This window comes from Capricornis sumatraensis, chromosome 1 (assembly GCF_032405125.1).
Source record: "Capricornis sumatraensis isolate serow.1 chromosome 1, serow.2, whole genome shotgun sequence".
In the NCBI taxonomy this organism is placed as follows: domain Eukaryota; kingdom Metazoa; phylum Chordata; class Mammalia; order Artiodactyla; family Bovidae; genus Capricornis; species Capricornis sumatraensis.
The window spans coordinates 96,980,464-97,003,971 of NC_091069.1; the positions used below are offsets into that span (position 1 = coordinate 96,980,464).

The window sequence follows — 23,508 nt, forward strand, 5'->3', positions numbered from 1 at the left end:
AGTGTAGAGCCTTCAGGTTTAATCGCTGGGGTGAAATACACCAGGCATTTTAGACACGTGCTCCCAGGGTCCCCAGGGGCTCTAGTGGCATGCAGTTGTGCAGAGCAGTGGCTTGAGGTTCCCCACCTGCCTGCACGCCAGGTTTCCTCGGCCTGGGGTGGCCGCCGCCGCCGACGGCACCTGGAACGGGTGGGTGAGCTGTCGTCCCACCTCAGCCCACCCCCTCCCCGCCCCCCTGATGGTGATGCCAGCTTGTTCAGACAGAGTTGTGACTCACCATGGCTCCTGAGAGTGTGGGCGTAGATTGGTATTTATCTTCAAGAAAAACATTTTTGTCAGAAGGTTGAAGAATTATCGAATGTCTGTGAATGAACAGTTCAGGGCTGTTGTTTGTTAGTGCGGAAACACGTGTGTGCGTGTGCGTGTGTGCGTGTGTGCGTGTGCAAGAGATGGCAGACAGGGAGCAGCTGTGCCGGGGGGTGAGGATGCCCCAGGGAAGGGATGGCCGGTGACTCAGCTCGGCAGGAATCTCGGCAGGATGGTGACCAGCCCCCTGGAGTGGGTGTGGGATGGGGGTGGCGCTGAGGGTTCTAGGCAGCTGCTGTCACCAGCCTGGAGGGCCATGCTATAGCCAGGGTGTGATCAGTCCTTCCCTTGAATGCAGGATGTGGGACTCGGGACAGCGAGCGACCAAATGACCAACAGCCTCAGGAGGGTGGAGGCCAGGAGCTGGACCTCCCTCTGGAGGATCTAATCAGGACCGGGTGTAGTATCAGATTTAGAGAACTTTCGAGTGTCAAGGGGGCTTTCTTAGTGGCTCAGTTGGTAGAGAATCTGCCTGCAATACAGGAGACCCAGGTTTGATCCCTGGGGTCAGGAAGATTCCCTGGAAAAGGGAATGGCAACCCACTCCAGTATTCTTGCCTGGGAAATCCCATGGACAGAGGAGCCTGGTGGGCTGCAGTCCATGGTGGTGCAGAGTCAGCTTAGCACACACGCACACAGTGTGTGTCAGAATTTCTTTCATTTTTGAGGCTGTGAATAACGGTCCACGTTTGTCCATCACTGTCTGTCCACTCCGTGATGGACACTTCGGTGGCTTCCACCTTTTGGCTTCTATGAATCTGGATCCACAGATTCCCACTTTCAGTTCTTGGGACATCTACCCAGAAGTGGAATTGCTGGTCGTGGGGTAATTCTCTGTTTAATTTTTTGAGGAACTGCCTGCCATACTGTTTTCCATACCAAAAAGAAAAAATTGTTAAATGCATTTATTCCATAATCAGCATTACAACAGTGATCATGTGATCCAAACCCCAACTCATCTTTAATTAGGCTGATTACTGTCCTCAGTGGACAGGACTTTATTCAAATCCTCAACAAAGACAGAGCTGAACGGCACTCACCTGGGTACATTCATCTGGCCTTCTGGTCCAGCCCGGTGGGAACTCTCCCAGCCAGCGCCCCTCAGGCTGGCCCTCCTGGTCTCTGCCCTTTTTGTGCCCAGCTCACACATCCTCTGGTCTTTGATGTTCAGCTGGTAGCACTTCCTGGAAGTGTTCTACTCGCCTTCTCCAGGTTGACCCAGGGCCCCCACCCCAGGCTCTGTCTCTGAGGTTCCCTCAGCCCACCCTCCCTCCCCTGGGAATAACAACCACCCCTTCGGGCATGGTTGGGTTTGTGCCGTGTGCTTGTGGCCAGTGGACCCCCAAGGGCTGTGTGTCCCGCAGAAGCACTGATGAGTTTCACTGCAGCTTCTCTTTCTTATGGAGAGTTCCCAGGGAAAACCACCTGTTCTTCAGAAGCTTCTAAACAGTGGCTCCGTACCCCACCCGACCCGTTCCAGCCCCTTGAGCTCCACCTCCCTGCCCCGGCCCCTCTCACCTCTCTGCCTCTCTGCCCCGGGTCTGCAGGATTTGTCCTACAAGGACCGGCACTGGCACGAGGCCTGTTTCCGTTGCTCGCGGTGCCGGGGCTCCCTCGTGGACAAGCCATTCGCTGCCAAGGAGGACCAGCTGCTCTGCACTGACTGCTACTCGCAGGAGTACTCGTCGCGATGCCAGGAGTGCAAGAAGGGCATCATGCCAGGTGGGCGCCGTGATCCCGCCTTTCGCACACGTGCGAAGTCCCCAAGCCCTAACCCCCCAGTCCCTCCCCACGCCCCCCTCCACCCCTGCACACTCGTGCTGGACCTGGAGCTGGGTGCTGCGCCCCGTGCGGGTGACATCCTGGCAGACTTGACCGCAGCTGGGCCTAGTGGCCAGTGATGAATGACCTGTCTGTTGATGGGGGCGGATGGGACTGTATCCCTTGCTTTTGGTTGGGGAGGGGAGGAGGAATCTTTGCTTTATGGGAGAGGAATCTTCTTTTAAAGAATAGAATGGACAAAAATGCTATGTGAAATTTTTCAACACAGTATTTAAAAAATGATCTTGTTAAGACACACAAAACAAGAGCAAGAAGAACCTAAGATCTGGACCCTGGATAGTTCATCGGCCACAGAGGGTCAGTGATGTCCTCTGTATGACCAGTAAGGGGCAACTGGACAGTAACCTTGCGAGACTTAGCGCATAAAATACAGGACTCCCAGGTAAACTGGAATTTCAGCCGATCCCACCTGAGACCTCGTTAATCCGGCTTCTCTGCCAGAGAGCCATATAAAATCAAGAGAGGGCTCTGTCCTATGACTGTCTTCTGGGGTGTGGCCCCCAAATCAGGCTCAGGGTGGTGGGAGCAGGACACAGGTCTAGGTCCCCAGCTCTTGGGAAGCTGGATGCTGCTGCCTGGGGAGCCCTCAAATTGCTCAAGAAAGTATCTGTCCTCAAGATGGCTTCTTAGAGGATGTGCTTCCTTCAGTCCTGAGAAGCTTTAGAATTAAGGGCACACTTATTAAGACAATCCAACCCAGAGCAGTAATATTGTGTTAAATAATCTGATAACGCATGAGTGAAGTTTAGAAAAAAAATTGGTCTCAAGAGTAAATTAATTTTTTTATTCTAACTAAAAGTATGCAATTGAGTGATTTAGGTTTGTGGTTTTATATGGGGATTTTCTTAATCTGTAAATGTTTTTGACATTTAAGATACCTTAGTTTTTGAGGCTGTGAATAACAGTCCATGTTTGTCCATCATTATCAGTCCACTGTATATATTTAGCTCACTTCATCGACAATTACTTAAGAACTTGAGGTCCAGTTTGCCAAGGTCCTCCTTGGCATCGAAGTAGAAGGAATATCAAATACATTAAATTTTGTTGTTCATTCGCTGAGTCCTGTCTGACTCTTTGCAACCCCATGGACTGCAGCACGCCAGGCCTCTCTGTCCTTCACCATCTCCCGGAGTTTGCTCAGACTCATGTCCATTAACTCGGTGATGCCATCCAACCATTTCATCCTCTATCACCCCCTTCTCCACTTGCCTGCAATCTTTTCCAGCATCGGGATCTTTCAATTCTAAGTGTCCTTTTAAAGGACTTTACTACATTGGTGAATGGAACCAAACATAAAGTCATGCCCCTTAAAAGTGATTTTTAAAATGTGCTGTATCCATGAACACACTGATAAGATGCGCAGGATGAAGTTCGATGAGGGGTTTTGAATTGTCAATTTCAGTAGAATGAATGTCAGCTTGTAGAAACCTAGGTGCCCTGCAGAGTCATGCTAGTCCACGCAGCAGCTAGGGTTGCGCCGACACACGCAGAGAACTTAGGCTGCAGGGATCATTTAGAGTCAGACTCCTGACTGCAAGGAGACTGACCCAGGGATGCCCAGCCGCCGGGCACCGAGCCAGGGCCATGCACGTGGGGAAAGACACAGTTTTCCAGGGCAGCGGTCCAGACTGGGGAGAAAAATGTTCACTGCTGTTTTGACAAAGACGAATATACCTTAGAGTAAGAGGTGAATTTTTCCTAAAATTCCTGGGGCCACCAAGACGATTCTTGATTCTGGCAGGCTGGTCTCTGAGGACTGCTGCCCCTCCCCCCGCCCCGCTTTCTCCCCAGGGACATGCATCTCACCATCTCTGCTGTTGGGGTTTTTAGGAGAAGCCTGGCTGGTGTCTACTGTGATGGAGGCACTAAGTCAGAGCAGGGCAGCCAGGAAAGGGGCCCTTGGGGACGTGACCTCTGAGCAGTCTCAAGGTTGACCTGATTTCAGCGGATGGAGTAGTCAGTAGAGGGCACATCTGGCAGAGGAAATGGACCGGGCATCAGAGGTGGTGTGCCCAAAAAGGCCTGCAAGAATAAAACAAGTACTAGATACTTAAAAAAACCAAACAGAAAAAACCCACAAAACAAGATCAGAGCGCTAGCTTCCTTCCTTGGTTTGATTTTCAAAAGTGCTACAACCAAATCAAGATGAGAGCAGTGCAGACTGGCAGCGCGGCTTCTGCAGGCGTCCCCACTCAGCACCCACAGCTGTGAGTCACCAACCCGAGGTATGAGGCTCCCTCCCGAGCCCACGCAGGGATGCTGAGCCCTGGCTCAAGGCCTCCTGGTAGCCTCACGCTGTTGCCAGGCCTTCACCGGTTTTCAGATTCCTCACTTGCTCCTCTGAATCAGAAAGACACCCCTTCCTCCAGGAGGTGGACTTGGTCCCCCGGGGTCCTCATCTGCAGGTTCTTAGGAGGAGCTTTGCCGCCCCCTGCTGGTGACTCTGCACAAGGCCCACAAGGTCTGCATCAGGTCTGAGGATACCCAACCTGGGTGGGACCTGGGACCTAGGACTGGACATCTCCCTGAGCTCCGGGGTGGACAGAAGGCTCATTCTGAACATGCAGAAGGCATGTGTGGTCTGGTTTGGGGGCTTTAGTGAGACTCACGGTCATCGGGTATTTATGGACAAATTATTTGGTGTCTGGGCTGAGTGATCAGAGGGAAGGTCAGAGATTAAAAGAACCAGTGTCAGAGGTGTACATGGGAAATTAAAATCCCAGAGACCAAAGGAGATTTTGGTTGTAGAATTTACAGCAAAGTCCTTCCATCATTTTTACCTGAAACGTAATTGCTTGATGTAATTTTTGCCATTTTCAGGATTCACTGACTCACAATTTAATCACATAGTTTTGAAGATCACCATTTGCTCCCTACCCCCTGCACACACACTCTGAGTGTTTTGTACTCTCTCTGGGAGGTGGTGCCTGGGGTCTAAAAGGCCAAGAAGCTGAGAAAGTGATCCTGAAAAAAAATACTAAAACAAGCAGGCAATGATTCTGGAGTGATGCTCGGCTCCTTTCCAACCAGCTACAGTTTGGCCCATTGCCTGTCATTTCGACCGTGTCATTTCAGTCTTAGTGCTAAAAACTAGTTACCCAACGCCTGGGTCCCAACACGAAGCCCCCACACCCCGCCTCCGGCTCCAGAGCCGCCTCCCTCCTTGCTCCCTGATCTGAGTTCAGTCTGGCTCACGTATTCTGTCTGTAGGCACCGTCCTTCAGGTGCGGCCAGCGGGTGGCCAGAGAGGAGAGAGCCACAGAGCTGCGGCCATGGGTGAGGGTGAGCCAGCGGGTGGGTTGCGGCTGTGTCTGGGAGGACCTTGGTGATGACCTGCGGAGTCCGGTCTGCCCCTGAGCTGCCCAAGGATCAGGAACCCTTCTGTTTCTTCACCCAAGAAGCTCCTTCTCCCTTCCTTGCGTGCATGCTAAGTGCTTGCTAAGTTGCTTCAGTCATGTCCAACTCTTCGTGACCTCATGGACTGTAGGCCACCAGGCTCCTCTGTCCCTGGGGATTCTCCAGGCAAGAATACTGGAGTGGGTTGCCATTTCCTCTTCTAGGGGATCTTCCCGACCCAAGGATCAAACCTCAGTGTCTCCTGCATTGGGAAGCGGTTCTTTACCATTAGCGCCACCGGGGAAGCCTGCAAATTCCGTAGTACTTCACAAAGGGAGCTCGCATACACGTTTCTCTTACTTAAACCATCTCTTTCTATAAACAGACACATGCTCCTTTTTTTGGCAAATATAGGGAAGAAGTGCAAACAGATACAGCCCTCCCTGCTGTGAATCAAGCCTGGTGTTGGGGGAGGGGTGAACCAACAGCGTTTTCTCGATTTCTGGTCTGCTTGAGAAGTAATGTAAACCTCTCAGCTGATGGCACTCTTTCCGGAAGGAAATGGAATATCATGAGACAAGATCAGAAGACTGTCCAATGGCAGTGCAAGTGAGGCAGGTGGGTTTTAACCACTGAGACTCATCACAGCTCAGTCTGCGTGGCCGGCTGCATCATGTGAGAGACACTGAGGCTCCTCCCTGAAGCGGGCATTAGACTATAGGGCGCTTACACCCGCCAGTTCCCACCCACTGGGAACCAGATGGGTGTTCATCCTCTGGCCCCCCTGCTTCAGATTCATGTTCCCCAAGGATGAATCTGAGCTGTGCCAGGTGTCTGTCAATATTTCACAAGCTGAGAGACAAGTGTTTTTTCCACTTAATGTTCATAATCGTCCTGTTCAACACGTATCGACTATGTACAGATTCTGTTCCAGGGGCCAGGTGTGTGGCTGTGAACCGACGAAATAGGAAAGGTGCTGGTTGAGAGGCGAGCCTTCCGAGCTGGAGTGACTCTATGCGGGTCCCAGGACTGGAGGGCGGCAGGTTCTCAGCATCCATCACTGGGCCTCCCAGGTGGTCAGTAATGACTCTGCTGTCTCCTTGACCCCCGACAGGCACCCGCAAGATGGAGTACAAGGGCAGCAGCTGGCACGAGGCCTGCTTCATCTGCCACCGCTGCCAGCAGCCCATCGGAACCAAGAGCTTCATCCCGAAGGACAGCGAGAACTTCTGCGTGCCCTGCTATGAGAGGCAGTATGCCCTGCAGTGCGTGCAGTGCAAGAAGGTACCTCTTACTCACCCGGCCTGTGCCTGTCTGGTGTCCTTTCCTCAACAGCATCCTCCCATCCCCAAGGTCTCTCTGCTCACCGCTCTCCTTGAATAAATGAGAAACCAGCCCTGGACCGGGCCAGGGAGGAAACAAGGAAACTGGAAAGGTCTCGGGGTGGGGGTGGGGGTCTGGGGGTGGAAGCAGACCCCTCATCATACTGTCCAGGGCTGTGTCCTAACACCACTAGACACAGTAGGGAGGCAGGCCCTGGGCTCATTTCCCACGCCTTCCAAGAAGCCGGTTCCACGGTGGTGCTGACCCCAGGTGTCTGTTAAGGCTCTTCCTTCTAACGCGGGAGTAGCTGAACAGACTGTTGAAGGAGGTGCCCCTGGAGGTAGAGAGATGCTCAAAGGGACCTGCCCTCGGGCGGTGCGGCCGAGGGGCGGGGCTGCCGAGGACGGCTGGTGACATGCATCCTAGCCGGAGATGCAGTCTCCGGCTTTGCCCTCCTGCCAGCCAGGAGGCGGCGCTTTCCCGGGCAGATACACTGGTACCCTGGTCACAGACAAGGAGCCGGGTCTGCGGTGGAGGGCAGGCAGCTTGGGGCGGGGGTGGCGGGGGTGCCCTTCCACCTGGAGAGCGTGTCTGGGGCGAGGACCACGCGTCCTCCAGAGGTGTGGGTGCCGCGGGAGCTGAGGTCCCTCTACCTGCAGCCCATCACCACCGGGGGCGTCACGTACCGGGAGCAGCCCTGGCACCGCGAGTGCTTCGTGTGCACCGCCTGCAAGAAGCCGCTGTCGGGCCAGCGCTTCACGTCCCGCGACGAGTTCGCCTACTGCCTGGGCTGCTTCTGCGACCTGTACGCCAAGAAGTGTGCTGGCTGCGCCAACCCCATCAGCGGTGAGTGTCCCATCCAGGCTTGCATCACCCCCACCCCTCCCTGCGGGTGTCCGGTGTTGGCTTGCAACCGGGCCTGTGTTAGACTGAAACAAGGTCCTGTTGCTCCAGTAAAGGATAGTTTTTTCTGCACACATCCTCCTAATCCGCTCTCAGCCTCCACCACCCTGTGCAGGAGAGTCCATCCCTCCACCCCGGCCCACACAGCGTCTCGTCCGTGAGGCCACATTCCACCTCTGTTCTCCCGCACTCTTTACATCGAGAAACTTCTGAGCACCAGACCTGAGGTGTGCAGTCAAGGAGTAACAGCAATCAGTTCCCAGATGCACAGTAGGAGGGGTACACACACACAGCAGGAGCCTCATGATGAGTTCGACCATGTAGTGCTGAGCCCCTCGTACTTTTCTGAGGCTCAGGAGCGCCCCAACCTGAGCATGGAGTCTGATTTAAACGTGGAGCCCAGCCCCGCCAAGTTGTAAGAGGTCCACAGGAGCCAGGCCGCCCGGCTCCCTCTCCATCTTCATCCATGTCTTCTTCCTGCCTCCGCAGGACTGGGTGGCACCAAGTACATCTCCTTCGAGGAGCGGCAGTGGCATAACGACTGCTTCAACTGCAAGAAGTGCTCGCTGTCGCTGGTGGGGCGAGGCTTCCTCACGGAGAGGGATGACATCCTGTGCCCCGACTGCGGGAAGGACATCTGAGCGGCCCCCCACTACTCTGACTCCCCCACCCACCCAGGTCCCTGCTTGAGCTGCACGCAGATGCTGTTTGCTTCCTCCGCCTGCACCAGGCAATGCTGCAACCCGGTCCCCTGGCCACTGCGGGGCTTTTCCTCTGCGCTTCTCAGCGATACTCACCTGTTCAAGTCCTTTACTCCACACTGTGCTTGCGAAGGAGAAAACTCATGGGAATCTTAGGCAGGAAAGGGTTTTGACTTTCTGTAATCAAGCGAGACCAATCCGAGTGTAAAAATCCTTTTGAGTGATATCTTTATAAACGTTTCTTTCACGCGTATTTAAGTACAATCAGTTTGTCACAAACTTGACCGTTTCTTAACTATGGTAAGGTAATGAGTTGGCACTTCCGGTGTAACTTCCTGTCGTGTGGGGCTGCAAGCAAGGTGACATGGCTTACAATAAAGGTATCCAGGGTAAAATCTCTTGCCAGGCGCAGTGTGTGATCTGGTGATGAAACATGCAGGTTCTGAGCATAAACAACACTTTATGGGACTTCCCTGACAGTCACTGGTTAAGACTGTGCTTCCACATCCCCTTTCCAGGGGCCATGGATTCAATCCCTGCTCAGGGAACTGAGATTCGGCATGCCATGCAGGTTCAATGCCTGTTCAATGCCTGGGTGGGGAAGATCCCCTGGAGGAAGAAATGGTAACCCACTCCTGTATTATTGCCTAGGAAATCCCATGCATGGGAGCCTGGCAGGCTATGGCGTTGCGAAGAGACAGAACTTAGCAACCAAACAGCAACAACCAAAGCTTTAATTATTAGCATATATATATATAAGTTCAAATATGCTTAAAAAAGATCAATAATTTTTACTAGAAAAAATGTACAGAGCCATTACGTACTTACTGAACTAGTCTTATTTCTGTCCTTTGATTAAACTGAATGTTTAGTTAAGGCTGGACACAGTTAACAGCTTCTAGTGAACTCTTAGAATCAAATCCTAATTCCTACACGGCTGTGTAAGTCCTAGGTTATCTGGCCCCTGCCCACCTCCACCCCTGGTTCCTGGGTAATTTCATAATAGGCTCCCTGCTCTCACTGATCTGAGCCACAGCAGCCTTTCTGCCATGAGACCCTGTCCACTCTGCAGGACCCCACTCTGCACCTAGCTGGTGTCTAAGTTAGCCAGGACTGGGAGCAAAGACCCCAACACTTTCTGCTCCTCATGATTCCGAGTCAGCTGCTGGTGCTGGTCTCATCTGGCAGTGGAGAAGGGTGACCCACAGTCGGGGGTCTGGGGGCACTCTGACTGCTGGCTGGGACACGGTTCTCCAGTGGGCTTTTCCCACAGCTGTAGCATGGGTCCAAGCGTGAGCACATGATTGGTTCCACACCCAGCAGTGGGACACAGACTCTGCCTTTTATGGGCAGAGCAGCAATGACCACACAGTCCTTTGAACCCCACGACAAACAGGACTCTTCTGAAAGCTTTCTAAGCTGCCTCCCCTTAAAGCACCATCTCTTCCTGGGGGACCTTCCCTAATGCTCCTCACCACCCCCAGCCCTCACTATTGCACTGCAGAGTCTGAGTTTCCTCCTATCATTGCGATTATCTACCATCCACTGGGCAGGAACTTAACTCACATCTTTATCTTTTCTGCCACAACAAGGAAGACAACCAAGTTCAGTACAGACAGCACAGAGAACATCAGTCAGCAAAAGGCACTTTGGTAAAACTGATCTAAATGGAAATGAGACGTTTTTTAGTCTCTTCTGTCCAGACCAAAAAAAAAAGAGATCTACGTTTAAGTTCAAGGTAGAAAGTCACCTGAGGCTTTTCCAAATTCATTAGTTAATTTAGAGCTCCAATTTCCAACAGTAAAACATCAGTAGGAAGAGGTAACTTTTTCAAGATTACTCCAGAAACAATATCACCCCTCAGCTGAACCTCTGGTCAGTCCACGTTTGCCAGGAGAGCTGACCGAGGACACATGGGGGCTGGTGGCCATCCCTGGAAGCACAGGGGCTACCAGCGGGCAGCCCAAGGACCCCCACTCAGCCCCTCACGCGGGCCCAAGATGCGGCTAGACTACTGAGAAGTCGATCCAGGTACAGAAGGCTTACTATAAGGAATAAACAAGTTTCTATATAGTCAAAAAAAGATCACTACGTGTTTTCACGTTTTATTTTTGTTATGAATGACAGACCTACTCAGTAATTTTACTCCTTTTATTTAAATAAGGATAAGGCTACTTAAAAGACTGTTGACATACAAAAATGTACATTACAAGGTTAAACTCTCTGTAAACTCTCTGTACCGAATTACAAAACAAGCATTTAATAAAAGAGCACACTTAAAACATCACGGCCATTCTGGAGCCTCTAAGGATGACAAGCTCCACAGCAATCAACAGAGGAAGGATGTCTGACAGACCTATGATTTCACCTACGGGCAGTTTCACTTAATGTAAGTTTTTAGAAGGTCGTTGCTATCGAATGAGTCTCTAGATCTGTTTTAGAATCATCTCTCAAAACTTAAGTCAACCAAAAAGCTATTTCAAATAATAATTACAATTCTGAAGAATTTTAAAACTAGCAGAGATATGACGGCCTCGTAGTGGTATTTGCAAAGTGCCTGGTCGCTGCCCGAAGCGATTCTGGTGAACTGCCCGCCTCCTCGGCCACTGGGCGACAGACCCTCTCAGACCCCTGCACCAGCGTCTGTGGTCCGCAAGGAGGATGGGGCTCACCTAGCTCTGGCCCCAGTGATTAGTGGGCCAAGCAATCCGACTTGCAAATAAACGTGAGCCTGGAGTTCAGGATCTGCAGGGTGAAGGAGGAGGAGCAGGGAAAGTAGAACTACGGGGGAGGAGAGTAAGGAAAAGGAAAACAGGGAGCAGAGAGGGAGCGGCATGGGAGCCCAGTGCCTGAAGTAGACACGTGCCCGCGCCAGGAGCCACCTGACCTGACCACCCACCCTCCACTCACTTCATCCAAGCCACCAGACGGGCCCATGTCAAGGAGCAAGGGGTCGTCCGCATGAGTGCTGCTCAGGTCAAGGCCTGGAGACAAGCCCAGAAAGCGACCCCTGGGTCTGTTGTCATCGCCCATGGAGCTGTGTCCACTCTGTGCTCGGATGTGGGGAACGTGACCCGCAGTACTTGGCCGAGGCTTCTCCACTCTTCAAACTCAAAACGGCTCAATAATATGCTGCTATATGAGCACTGATGCTGAATGTTCGTAATATAAACTTCAATTTGAAGCAACAATGTTACACAGTTCAGCTGTTATTACCAACCTACTCTGTAAGTTAAATATACAAATTAAAAATTATTTTTATTGAGTAAAAACAAGTTTCCACTGACGTAAAACTGTCAAACGGCTAACTCTCTCTTAACTAGGAGAGAGATGCAAATGGGAGAGGAGACAGCAGAACATAAAATATAATCTGCCATTCTACCCTAAAATCTGCACTTTCAAAATCTCCCTTAACACACAGCATGTATAGGATTATGGTTGTCCTGTAACATACCCAGATGTCAGCCCTGCAGATAACAAAGCACGTTTAACAATTTACCGTAACATTAACAACTGACACAGCACTCATGTCTATCAGTTTTGTCTTATGTGTACGGATTTATACTTTGGATAAAGGCAGAAAGGCTGAAAAATGTAGGGTTAAAGTTTGGGTATCGTACCTATCTTCAAGGCTGAATGAATGTTTTGTAAGGCGATTCAAGAGCTAAAATGCTTGTTTTAACAAATCAACAAAGGGATGAACTGCTCTAGGAAGGAAAACTCCAATCTGAGGGTCACTCATACGAGGGAAGAATGTGAAGTGCCCTTGACCTTGGTCAGAAACACGGCAGAACGCGGACCTGGGAACTCATGAGCACGAGGCTTGCGTGTCTCCCTGCTGACTTCTGTTAGCGGACCAGAGTGACGCCACTTCACACACCACGAAATCTCTGGTGCCTCAGCGGCACCTCGACTGCCCCACGCTGCTCTGAGTGACCCCCAGACTCAGCGGCCCCTCTCCTGCCAACTGTACGCCTCCCAGGCATCCTGGACCCCCAGGCTCTGGCTTTCTACCCCCTCCTCCTATCCCCCGAGTCTCCTGCCGTCAGACACCACCTCCAGCAGGATCACTCCCCTCAGGAGCTTACAGTCAGCTTCACTTGGAAAAGACGATGCTCCCAGGAGGGAGTGATTCCTGGCTGAGAGGGAGGTCAGAGCTGCCATGACTACGTGGCAGGAGCATCCAAGGGCTGGGCAGTCTACTCTCCAAAACTCAACTCACAACTGAAGGGAAGGAGGAGCAGAGACCAGCACTGGGCTCCCTTTCGGTTTCTATGAAGAGAGGCAACATGGGCGCCAAGGACCGCAGTGTCCCAAGCATTCTGAGCAGGTGCCCGGCAGCACTGCAAACGTGCTCCCCTTGGGGAGCCCTGCAGAGGGGTCTGGCAGTACTCACTAAAATACTGTGATGAACTGCTACAGTCTTTTCCTTGGGAAAAGACAGAAAAATCGTGCATTTCTAACATATTTGAGTTTTAAAAAACCCTCAAATTTCCCCAAAGACCAAAACAGACAAATGAGCATAATTCTTAAAATTCAACAAATGTTTTATACCAGACTTGCAGCTAATTATGTGACTAGGGCCAATATAAATGACTTTACTACATCACTTGTTTAAAAAGAAATTCCTTCCTAACCAGAGCATGAAAGGCAAGATTTTCCCCACCACAGGAAGGAAAGGAGGGAGAAAGGGAAAGAAAAGGACTTTATTTTTTTGAACCTAATTTAAACCTCTTAAGAAAATTCCACAATAATCAAGATCTCTGTAAATACTGTCAATATATGTGAACTTGCTTGAAAAACTACAATTACAGTTATATTTACATTTTTGGAAACTTAACTTCACGGCCATGTCACATGCTGTATCTTCCTCTTGGCTTCTGGGGGTTTCAGGTTAATCTGAAAACACAGGAGCAGAAGTCAGTGCACACTTGCAGAAATGCCGAAGGACACCCCAAAGGCATTTTTTACACCCAGACTGACCCCGATACAGGAATGGTGGCGCACTGCTGCCACCTGGTGGAGGAACTGGAGGCAGCAGGAAAAAAGGCCAGCCCCTAGTCCTGTGTTTACAGCTAGCTGCCCAGGGCACAGACAACACGCCCAGGCCTGGAGGTCACCCCAGAGCCAACTCAACCAGCACCCTCAGGAGGTGCTGGAATGCGACCCTGACCCCAGCGGGGTTTTCTGGAAGCTCCCTCAGAGCTGAGACCGACGGCCACTCCAGACCTGCTTCCTCCCTGCAGGGCCCATCGCACCCCAACCTCACAGGCTATGATCCGAGTACAAGATCTGAAAGAAAAGTCACACCTCTGGAAGAATGAAAGTTTTCTGAGTAGAAAAATGCTTTCCAAGAGTTTGGGGGGGAAAAAAAAAATCCTCAGTGCTCACTGGCTCACTGACCATAATATTCAAGGGCCTCCCTCACAGTTCCGCCTCTGCTCTCCCCCGCGCCCCCAGCAGTGACTGAGGACAAAAGCAGTGTGGCGTCACCAGAAGTGCGTGTTCCGGGGCCAAGCACATCTGAACTCAACTACAGGCTGGAGCCCTAGACTAGTTTGTTTAAACTATTGAGGCGGCTTCCTCCTCATCTGTGAAATGGGAACAGCTACTGTACCCACTGCAGGGGGTGGCTGAAAGGGGCCTGAACGATGAACTGAAATGAGAACTCTGGGCTGGTCAGGTCACTGCAGCTCTCTCCGGGGTCTGCTATTTAGGTCTCAACTAGTCAGTCTTGATCTCTTTGACACAGAACATGAAGATGATAACAACGCTGAAGAATATACAGGAATGCTGTGGACTGAATACCTTTGTCCCTCAAACTCCCTGTGTTGAATCCTGACCCCCAAGGTGGCGGTGCTGGAGGGGGGCCTCTGGGAGGCAGTTATGTCATGAAGGGGATGAGTGCCTGCCCCCTTAAAACAGACCCCAGAGAGCATCCTGCCCCTTCTGCCAGGAGAGGACGCAGAGACAGCGGCCGACTCTGAACCAGGAAGTGGGCCTGAGCAGACGCTGAGTCTGCCTTGACTGTGGGCCCGTCTCCAGGGCTGCAGGAAATGAACGTTTACTGTCGGAGCCACTCAGTCAGCGGTGTCTGTTGTTAATATCGGCCTGAATGAACTAAGACAAGGAGTAAAAGCTATAAGACTGCACATATATATATGTAAAATCTCATAATTAAACTCAATATATTCTGGCAACTATACAGATCTGCCATTTGAAATGCAAGCATTCAGATGGTAAGTCTAGTGGAGTCTAACAGAGCAGTCTCCCAAATCACCTCCATCCTCCTAAAGACAGGTGCATGTGAGGGGGAGGGGGAGGCCACTGGTAAACTCTAAAGATTCTGGTGTGATTTTAAGGTAAGTGCAAAACAGACCGATTCAAGGCCAATATCTACAATGCCGCTTAATAAATGCGTAACCCAGCAACCGCGTTAACATTCTGAGTCTTGCTAACACAGCACTACTTCTCTCCTTTAGTTCCAAGAGGACAATCTAGGAAAAGTGCCCAAGAGTCACTCCCTTTACATGTTTTAAGCAGAAATAAACTGAGTGCACTTTAAAAGACATTAGCTTATCATGGATCCCAGGGCCACACACAGGGAAGGAGTTGCACAAACGAGACATCTCTGCACAGCGGACCTCAGGCATGCAGCTGGCGCAGAGACCACGAGCCAGCACTCACCGTGGCCTCGGCCTCCTCCTTGGGAGCAGCTCGCTTTAACTTCACGGGAGTGGCTCCCACAGGCGACAAAGGCGGCGACTTCACAGGCCCCGAAGGACTTTTCCTATGCGTTAAGTCATGGTTCTGTTTAGTGTCACTATTAGTGTGTCCCATTTTACTGTTCGTAGGCAAATTGGAAGACAAAACTAGGGGTGAAACACTTGAAGAGGAATTTGACAATTTTCTAAAGGCATTACTGGTAGCGCTCGCCTGGGGCGGGGGCCTGAGCCGGTCATTATCCCCGTTCTCCGTCTTCTTCACTTTTATGCTTGTACTTGTTGAACTGCCGTCAAACACAATGAGGGGTCTTTTCCGCAACCCATCTGCAGGGCTACTCCTGAAATCACAGAGATGTATTCATGAAAAGTACTCTCTGAATGGCAAATCAGTTCCCTGGAACTCAAAGCTAAAATGATCAAAAAAGACTTGCCTAACCTAAATAGGACTACTGGAAATGAAGTTTGCTATGTTTACCCTAAATGAAATAACTTTCTGCTGCTTTGAACTTTACAAAATTTATCAACAAAAATTTAGTTATCTTTCATGTATACAGAAGATATAGATATTTTTAGAACATCAATCCATCAACTAACCCTAAAACTTCAAGTGGGCCTTATGAAGCATTATACGAACAAAGCTAGTGGAGGTGACGGAATTTCAGTTGAGCTGTGTCAAATCCTAAAAGATAAGGCTTTGAAAGTGCTGCACTCAATATGCCAGCGAATTTGGAAAACTCAGCAGTGGCCACAAGACTGGAAAAGGTCAGTTTTCGTTCCAATCCCAAAAAAAGGCAAAGAATGTTCAAATGACCACACAATTGCACTCATTTCACATGCTAGTAAGGTAGTGCTCAAAATCCTTCAAGATAGGTTTCAACAGTACAGGAACTAAGAACATCCAGATGTACAACTTGGATTTAGAAAACACAGAGGAACCAGAGATCAAATTGGCAACATTCACTGGATCATAGTAAACGCAAGGGATTTCCAGAAAACCTCTACTTCTGCTTCATTGACTGAGCTAAAGTCTTTGACTGTGTAGATCACAACAAACTGTGGAGAACTCTTCAAAAGATCGAAATACCACACCACCTTACCTGTCTCCTAAGAAACCTGTATAAAAGACAAGAAGCAACAGTTAGAACCAGACATGATGAACTGGTTCAAAATTGGGAAAGGAGTACATCAAGCCTGTATATTGTCACCCTGCTTATTTAACGTATATGCAGAGTACAACACGCGAAATGCCAGGCTGGATGACTCACAAGCTGGAATCAAGATTGTCAGGAGAAACGTCAACAACCTCAGATACACAGATGATACCACTCTAGTGAAGACCTTCAAGACCTTTTAGAACTAACAACCAAACGAGATGTCCTTTTCATCTCGTTCATCTCCAGGGGACTGGAATGCAAAAGTAGGAAGTCAAGAAACACCTTGAGTTAACAGGCAAATTTGGCCTTGGAATGCAGAATGAAGCAGGGCAAAGGCTAACAGAGTTTTGCCAAGAAAATGCACTGGTCACAGCAAACACCCCCTTCCAACAACACAAGAGAAGAGTCTACATATGGACATCACCAGATGGTCAACACCGAAATCAGACTGATTATATTCTTTGCAGCCAAAGATGGAGAAGCTCTATACAGTCAACAAAAACGAGACCAGGAGCTGACTGTGGCTCAGATCATGAACTCCTTATTACCAAATTCAGACTCAAATTGAAGAAAATAGGGAAAACCACTAGACCATTCAGGTATGACCTAAATCAAATCCCTTATGATTATACAGTGGAAGTGAGAAATAAGACTTAAGGGCCTAGATCTGATAGATAGAGTGCCTGATGAACGATGGAATGAGGTTCATGACATTGTACAGGAGACAGGGATCAAGACCATCCCCATGGAAAAGAAATGCAAAAAAGCAAAATGGCTGTCTGGGGAGGCCTTACAAATAGCTGTGAAAAGAAGAGAGGCGAAAAGCAAAGGAGAAAAGGAAAGATATAAGCATCTGAATGCAGAGTTCCAAAGAACAGCAAGAAGAGATAAGAAAGCCTTCTCCAGCGATCAATGCAAAGAAATAGAGGAAAACAACAGAATGGGAAAGACTAGAGATCTCTTCAAGAAAATTAGAGATACCAAGGGAACATTTCATGCAAAGATGGGCTCGATAAAGGACAGAAATGGTCTGGACCTAACAGAAGCAGAAGGTATTAAGAAGAGGTGGCAAGAATACACAGAAGAACTGTACAAAAAAGATTTTCACGACCCAGATAATCATGATGATGTGATCACTCAGCTAGAGCCAGACATCCTGAAATGTGAAGTCAAGTGGGCCTTAGAAAGCATCACTGTGAACAAAGCTAGTGGAGGTGATAGAATTCCAGTTGAGCTGTTTCAAATCCTGAAAGATGATGCTGTGAAAGTGCTGCACTCAATATGCCAGCAAATTTGGAAAACTCAGCAGTGGCCACAGGATTGGAAAAGGTCAGTTTTCATCCAATCCCAAAGGAAGGCAATGCCAAAGAATGTTCAAACTACTGCACAATTGGACTCATCTCACATGCTAGTAAAGTAATGCTCAAAATTCTCCAAGCCAGGCTTCAGCAATACGTGAATCGTGAACTTCCTGATGTTCAAGCTGGTTTTAGAAAAGGCAGAGGAACTGGAGATCAAATTGCCAATATCCTCTGGATCATGGAAAAAGCAAGAGAGTTCCAGAAAAACATCTATTTCTGCTTTATTGACTATGCCAAAGCCTTTGACTGTGTAGGTCACAATAAACTGTGGAAAATTCTGAAAGAGATGGGAATACCAGACCATCTAACCTGCCTCTTGAGAAATCTGTATGCAGGTCAGGAAGCAAGTTAGAACTGGACATGGAACAACAGACTGGTTCCAAACAGGAAAAGGAGTATGTCAAGGCTGTATATTGTCACCCTGCTTATTTAACTTCTATGCAGAGTACATGATGAGAAACGCTGGACTGGAAGAAATACAAGCTGGAATCAAGATTGCCAGGAGAAATATCAATAACCTCAGATATGCAGATGACACCACCCTTATGGCACAAAGTGAAGAGGAACTAAAAAGCCTCTTGATGAAAGTGAAATAGGAGAGTGAAAAAGTTGGCTTAAAGCTCAACATTCAGAAAACGAAGATCATGGCATCCGGTCCCATCACTTCATGGGAAATAGAAGGGGAAACAGCGGAAACAGTGTCAGACTTTATTTTGGGGGCTCCAAAATCACTGCAGATGGTGACTGCAGCCATGAAATTAAAAAATGCTTACTCCTTGGAAGAAATGTTATGACCAACCTAGATAGCATATTCAAAACTAGAGACATTACTTTGCCGACTAAGGTCCGTCTAGTCAAGGCTATGGTTTTTCCAGTGGTCATGGATGGATGTGAGAGTTGGACTGTGAAGAAGGCTGAGCGCCAAAGAATTGATGCTTTTGAACTGTGGTCTTGGAGAAGACTCTTGAGAGTCCCTTGGACTGCAAGGAGATCCAACCAGTCCATTCTGAAGGAGATCAGCCCTGGGATTTCTTTGGAAGGAATGATGCTAAAGCTGAAGCTCCAGTACTTTGGCCACCTCATGCGAAGAATTGACTCATTGGAAAAGACTCTGATGCTGGGAGGGATTGGGGGCAGGAGGAGAAGGGGACGACTGAGGATGAGATGGCTGGATGGCATCACTGACTCGATGGACGTGAGTCTGAGTGAACTCCAGGAGATGGTGATGGACAGGGAGGCCTGGCGTGCTGCGATTCATGGGGTCGCAAAGAGTCGGACACAACTGAGTGACTGAACTGAACTGAACTGAACCACTCTAATGGCAGAACTGAAGAGGAGCTACAAAACCTCTTGATGAAAGTGAAAGAAGAGCGTGAACAAGCTTAAAACTCAACATTCACAAAACTAAGATCATGGCATCCAGTCCCATCACTTCATAGCAAAGAGATAGGGAAACAATGGAAACAGTGATATACTGTTTTCTTGGGCTCCAAAATCACTATGGATGGTAACTGCAGCCATGAAATTGAAAGACTCTTGCTCCTTGGAAGAAAAGTTACGACAAAGCTAGGCAGCATATTAAAAAGCAGAGACATCACTTTGCCAACAAAGATCCCTATAGTCAAAGCTTTGGTTTTTCCAGTAGTCATGTACCAGTGTGAGAAGTGGACCATAAATAAGGCTAAGTGCTGAAGAACTGATGCTTTCAAACTGTGATGCTGGAGAACTCTTGAGAGTTCCTTGGAGAGCAAGGAGATTAAACCAGTCAATCATAAAGGAAATCAACCCGGAATATTCATTGGAAGGACTGATGCTAAAGCTGAAGCTTCAATACTTTAGCCACCTCATGTAAAGAACTGACTCACTGGAAAAGACCCTGATGCTGGGAAAGATTGGGGGCAGGAGAAGGGGACAACAGAGGATGAGATGGTTGGATGATATCACTGACTCAACGGACATGAGTGAGCAAACTCAGGGAGATGGTGAAGGACAGGGAAGCTTGGTGGACAGAGACTTGGACATAACTCATTGACTGAACAACAACAAAAAATTTTAACTTTTAAAAGTTATCATCCTGTTGACAGTTATCCTGCCCATGTATCACTGGTTATTTAGAAAGGCTAACAAACTATACAACTACACTAAACCACCATACTGGCAGCTTACAAACAGGGAATTGACAGGACATCTGACCCCACTCATTAAAAGTCCTTAAAGTCCAGGCATTTTCTAAACTAACTATAACATGCATATAATTTTAAGCTTATAACTGGCAAGTCTTCACATTCAGTTTCTGGAAACCTAATTTCCACTCTTAATTCTAAGTATAAATAATAAAAGCATTCATTTGTTCAATATTAATTAGACCTCAAGTGAAACAAACGTCTTGGCCAGGGCGGGGGGTGGGGGGGCACTTTCAGTTAGACATGTTGAAAGAGCTTGAACAACCAGTTATTAGGAAAAACACTTCAGCTTTGCTACTGAGAGTCCTACTAAGGACCAGCAGCATCAGCACCATCTCAGGAGCTTATAAGAAATATGCTCATCCTGAGCTGACTGTGTTCTGATCAACACTGAGACTGTACACACGTCTGTTTGCCAAAAGATTATACACAGATGACACAGGTGTTATGTTCTTCTGCTATTCTCAGAAGTGGGAAATAATCACCCATCAGTCAGGAATCTTTCTTCGTCACTAGAGATTAAAACCACTAACTCAGAGCGAAGGTGCTCCTTATGCAGCCCTCTCATTCCATCTTCTCTCACAGTCTGTAGTGCACTGCCTAGGACAGTGACGCTCTAAAAAAAATACTCAGCGATTAATCAACAGCACCCACATGTAATGAAATAGACACAGGAAAATAATTTATTAGGCCACTTAGAGATCTTAAGATACTTCATCCTAACAAACTATGCTGATTAATTAAAGGTATAAAAGGAAATTAATCTGCTTGTGGTTTTACGAACATTTTTCTGGAATTTAAAATTTTCTGGCGTTGATGGAAGTGATACAACCATCTCTTTATTTCTATTTTATTCACAGACCTCACGGCCTTATCTGACTCCACTTTTTTCTCCTACTTTAATAAATCTTGTTGGCTCTGCCTCCAAAACACAACCAGACCCCAAATGCTTCTTACCAAGTCCAGTATCTCCCCCAGAATCACCACTGTCTACTGCCAGGATTACAGAACAACACCCGGCCTGGTTCCGTCACCCTCCCCCAACCTTAAACCACGACTCACTATAGTAGCCAGAGTAAACCTCTTAAAACGTGCATCAGACGGTATTATCTCTCTGCTCAAAATCCTGCAGTGGCTGCTCATCTCAGGGCAGCCCAGGTCTTCCCGTGCTCACCCTCTGCACCACCTTTCCTGCTCGCTGCCACCTGCCTCCAGGCTGCTCCTGGCCGTCGTGCGGACACACCCCTGGCCTGGCGCTCGTGTTCGGCCCAGAACCTGGCTCACCCTCTGCTTTCCACAGGTCTCTCCACGGAAATGTCACTTCTCAGTGAGGCTGTCCCTGGGCACTTCACCCACAGCTGTCATCCCTCTTCCCATGTCACTTTTCTCCTTCGCATTTACCACAGTGCAGCATGCCCTGTATTTGACTTAACATTTTTATTGTGTTTCTCCCAATTCAAATTTGAACAAGGAATTTGGTCAGTTTTATTTACACTACAGCACAATGCCTGATACTCAATAAACAGTAGCTGAGTATTTTTTAACCTAAATTCACATGGGGAAAAAAAGAAAAGCAAGATTGTTCACTCATATAAAACAATAACCAGAACCAGAGAAAAGTACCTTTTTGTCTCACTTTTTATCTCGTGTTGTTCTCTCTTCTTTTCCATCATTTTCCCCCATCTACTCTTTGGCAAATCTCTCTGAGGCAGTGGTATTGCATGCTGAACATAAAGGTCGGTCAGACTGTCTTTGTTTACTCTCATGTCATTTTCAACAGTTATGTTCTTCTGTGGAAAAGGAAGCAAAAGTAATTTCAAAATAACAGCCTTCATTTTAAGTACCTATCTAACAGGGTAAGACATGAGGGCTTAGATAACAAGTATAAAATGACTTTCATGTTTGGACACATGCCTAACATCCTGCAAGAAGCAGTACTATAGAAAGGCTAAGCCCTTCAAGTTTTCTGTCCAGCTTCATCTTAAAGACAATGATCATGTGCCCTCAGTGTGACAAGGACAGCAGTCCACGCTGCTCAACCCACACAGGAGGCATAAAGGCCATCTCCAGTAGCAGCATCTTAACCTATGAATGCAACTGAAAACCGGGAACTGTCTGGAGAGACTAGACAAAAGAAAGCAAACAATGATAACAGCTACTCCATCCTGTCAGAAAGGTATCTAAAGGTTACTATCATGAGCAGATGGGCGGGCTGGAGGTCTCACCCGCTATGATCTTCCCCAAGTGTCCCTCCTTGGGAAACTATATTAAACCTGAGCTCATCACCTAGACCTCAAAGCAATTCTCAAACTGTGATCTCTGGACCAGCTGCAACAACTTGTTAAAAATGGCACTTCTCAGGCCACACTTCAAAATTACTGAACCAGAAACTCTGTGCATTGAACCCTGCAGTCTGTGTTTTCACACACCCTGCGCTGATTGTGAGGGACCTAAAAAGTTTCATAACCACAGGGAAAAAAGGTAATTGATATCTCTAAAAAATTCTACCAGGGTGGGGGGTGAGGGGGCCGGGTTTGAGGAAACCAGAGAAAGAGTACTGAGGGGAAAAACAAAAGGAAAACAACAAAACATGCCACTTAACCCCCCCCCCCAAAGTTTTCAGCAATTCTCCACCACTTTAAACGAAACTCATCACTTAAAAAAAAATTTTTTTTTTTATACTGGACGATTAACAATGTTGTGATAGTTTCAGGTGGACAGCAAAGGGACCCAGCCGCACATATACACAGATCCATTCCCCTCGACCAAACCCCACTCTCATCCAGGCTGCTGCACAACACTGAACACAGTTCCCGGTGCTCTAGAGTACAACAAAACTCAACACTTTTTTTTTTTTTTTGTCTTATTTTTCGTCCGCTATCAGAGGCCACAACAGCTGAAAAAGAGCAAACACTGCTTTGAGAGCCAGGAGCCCTGAGTTCTCCGGCTGCACCATCTAACGGCGGTGTGAACACAGAAGTCACTCCACCTGTCTGGGACTGTTTCCCCGTCTTTGAACTCGGTGAGTGTGGAGAACGGACGACTTCTCCGATGCCCTCCAGGCCGGCAGCCGGGGACAGCCACCCCTTGTTCCCGTTCTTCTACGACCTTCCCCAGCCCCTCTTGGCAGGCCCCTGATCACACCCAGGCCGCGGGGGTCGTCTGGACTCCCCTTTCCGACCATCGGAATCCCAAAAGAGTATTCCCAACTCCCAGGAGTCCCTAGAATTCTGAGGACGTCTCTCTCTCGACAGGGGAGTGCGGAGACCCGGCCGATCCGCGTGGGGCGGAGAACGGCTCGACCCGGCGGCTGGCACGGCGGCGGCGGGTGTATCGGGTGCCGCCGAGGACTACTCGGGGCGAGCTCAAGTCCCAGCGCCTCCCCGAAGCAGGCCCGCCCGCAGCAGCGCACCGCACCTGCTCCAGGGTGAGGAGAAGGAACTCCTGCGACAACAGCTCCGGGTGCAGCAGCAGCTCCGAATCCGTGCAGCTGCGACCGCCCACATCCCCCGCCATCGTCGTCGCCAGGAAACCCCGGCCGGCTACCCACAAGTCTCCCGCGAGCAAGCGTCCCGGAAGTGACGTCACGGCAGGCGCGGCTGCCTCGGGTGTGT

At 48.9% G+C, this 23,508-nt stretch overlaps 2 protein-coding genes across 9 annotated transcripts in view; one reads left to right on the forward strand and one right to left on the reverse strand.

Moving 5' to 3' along the window:
• The window catches only part of FHL2 (four and a half LIM domains 2), a 47,593-nt gene extending 38,681 nt beyond the window's left edge, over window positions 1–8,912 (forward strand). For 4 of the 7 annotated variants that reach the window (XM_068973303.1, XM_068973324.1, XM_068973310.1 and 1 more), the window contains 4 exons: window positions 1,914–2,088; window positions 6,659–6,828; window positions 7,527–7,713; window positions 8,260–8,912. In XM_068973303.1, coding sequence (XP_068829404.1) covers window positions 1,914–2,088; window positions 6,659–6,828; window positions 7,527–7,713; window positions 8,260–8,411 — 684 coding nt within the window. In that variant the 3' untranslated portion in view covers window positions 8,412–8,912. The remainder of the gene's footprint in view (window positions 1–1,913; window positions 2,089–6,658; window positions 6,829–7,526; window positions 7,714–8,259) is intronic. The other 3 variants (XM_068973271.1, XM_068973292.1, XM_068973280.1) reach the window with 1 other exon arrangement.
• Window positions 8,913–12,779: 3,867 nt separating this feature from the next.
• C1H2orf49 (chromosome 1 C2orf49 homolog) lies at window positions 12,780–23,410 on the reverse strand. Of its 2 annotated transcripts, XM_068983049.1 has the most exons (5): window positions 23,312–23,410; window positions 21,518–21,684; window positions 15,408–15,534; window positions 15,159–15,281; window positions 12,780–13,370 (listed from the first exon to the last, which is right to left on the reverse strand). In XM_068983049.1, the coding sequence occupies exons 1-5, from the start codon at window positions 23,408–23,410 to the stop codon at window positions 13,314–13,316; spliced, it is 573 nt and encodes a 190-aa protein (XP_068839150.1). In that variant the 3' UTR covers window positions 12,780–13,313. The 2 variants fall into 2 exon arrangements, with proteins under 2 accessions (XP_068839150.1, XP_068839139.1); XM_068983038.1 differs by having other exon boundaries at window positions 15,159–15,534.
• Between the last annotated feature and the right edge of the window lie 98 nt (window positions 23,411–23,508).

Excerpts from the sequence above, each read along its gene's own strand:
- C1H2orf49 (XM_068983038.1), bottom strand. The coding sequence starts at position 23,410 with ATGGCGGGGGATGTGGGCGGTCGCAGCTGCACGGATTCGGAGCTGCTG. Across the intron at positions 21,685-23,311 it reads TTCTCCTCACCCTGGAGCAG|AAGAACATAACTGTTGAAAA; the intron begins GTGCGGTGCGCT and ends CCTTTTCCACAG. Across the intron at positions 13,371-15,158 it reads AGGAGGAGGCCGAGGCCACG|ATTAACCTGAAACCCCCAGA; the intron begins GTGAGTGCTGGC and ends CTGTGTTTTCAG.